Here is a 552-nt window from a genome sequence, read left to right as displayed (position 1 = left end):
GAAGCGGAGGGCGAGCGGCCCAAGAAGCGCGGGCCCAAGAAGCGCAAGATGACCAAGGCGCGCCTGGAGCGCTCCAAGCTGCGGCGGCAGAAGGCGAACGCGCGCGAGCGCAACCGCATGCACGACCTGAACGCGGCGCTGGACAACCTGCGCAAGGTGGTGCCCTGCTACTCCAAGACGCAGAAGCTCTCCAAGATCGAGACGCTGCGCCTGGCCAAAAACTACATCTGGGCGCTCTCGGAGATCCTGCGCTCCGGCAAGCGGCCGGACCTGGTGTCCTACGTGCAGACCCTGTGCAAGGGCCTGTCGCAGCCCACCACCAACCTGGTGGCCGGCTGCCTGCAGACCTGCGCAAGGTGGTGCCCTGCTACTCCAAGACGCAGAAGCTCTCCAAGATCGAGACGCTGCGCCTGGCCAAAAACTACATCTGGGCGCTCTCGGAGATCCTGCGCTCCGGCAAGCGGCCGGACCTGGTGTCCTACGTGCAGACCCTGTGCAAGGGCCTGTCGCAGCCCACCACCAACCTGGTGGCCGGCTGCCTGCAGCCTGCAG

The 552-nt window shown here is 66.5% G+C and overlaps 1 protein-coding gene across 1 annotated transcript in view; it reads left to right on the top strand.

Moving 5' to 3' along the window:
• Positions 1-6: 6 nt before the first annotated feature.
• The window catches only part of Neurod2 (neuronal differentiation 2), a 1,161-nt gene continuing 615 nt past the window's right edge, over positions 7-552 (top strand). The window contains exons 1-2 of the mRNA XM_033763121.1: positions 7-147; positions 348-548. Coding sequence (XP_033619012.1) covers positions 49-147; positions 348-548 — 300 coding nt within the window. The 5' untranslated portion in view covers positions 7-48. The remainder of the gene's footprint in view (positions 148-347; positions 549-552) is intronic.

This window comes from Fukomys damarensis, unplaced genomic scaffold (genome assembly GCF_012274545.1).
Source record: "Fukomys damarensis isolate Sample0158 unplaced genomic scaffold, DMR_v1.0_HiC HiC_scaffold_13, whole genome shotgun sequence".
Classification (NCBI taxonomy): Eukaryota; Metazoa; Chordata; class Mammalia; order Rodentia; family Bathyergidae; genus Fukomys; species Fukomys damarensis.
Note: the sequence above shows the minus strand (reverse complement) of the source record. Positions and strands in the feature narration are given on the sequence as shown.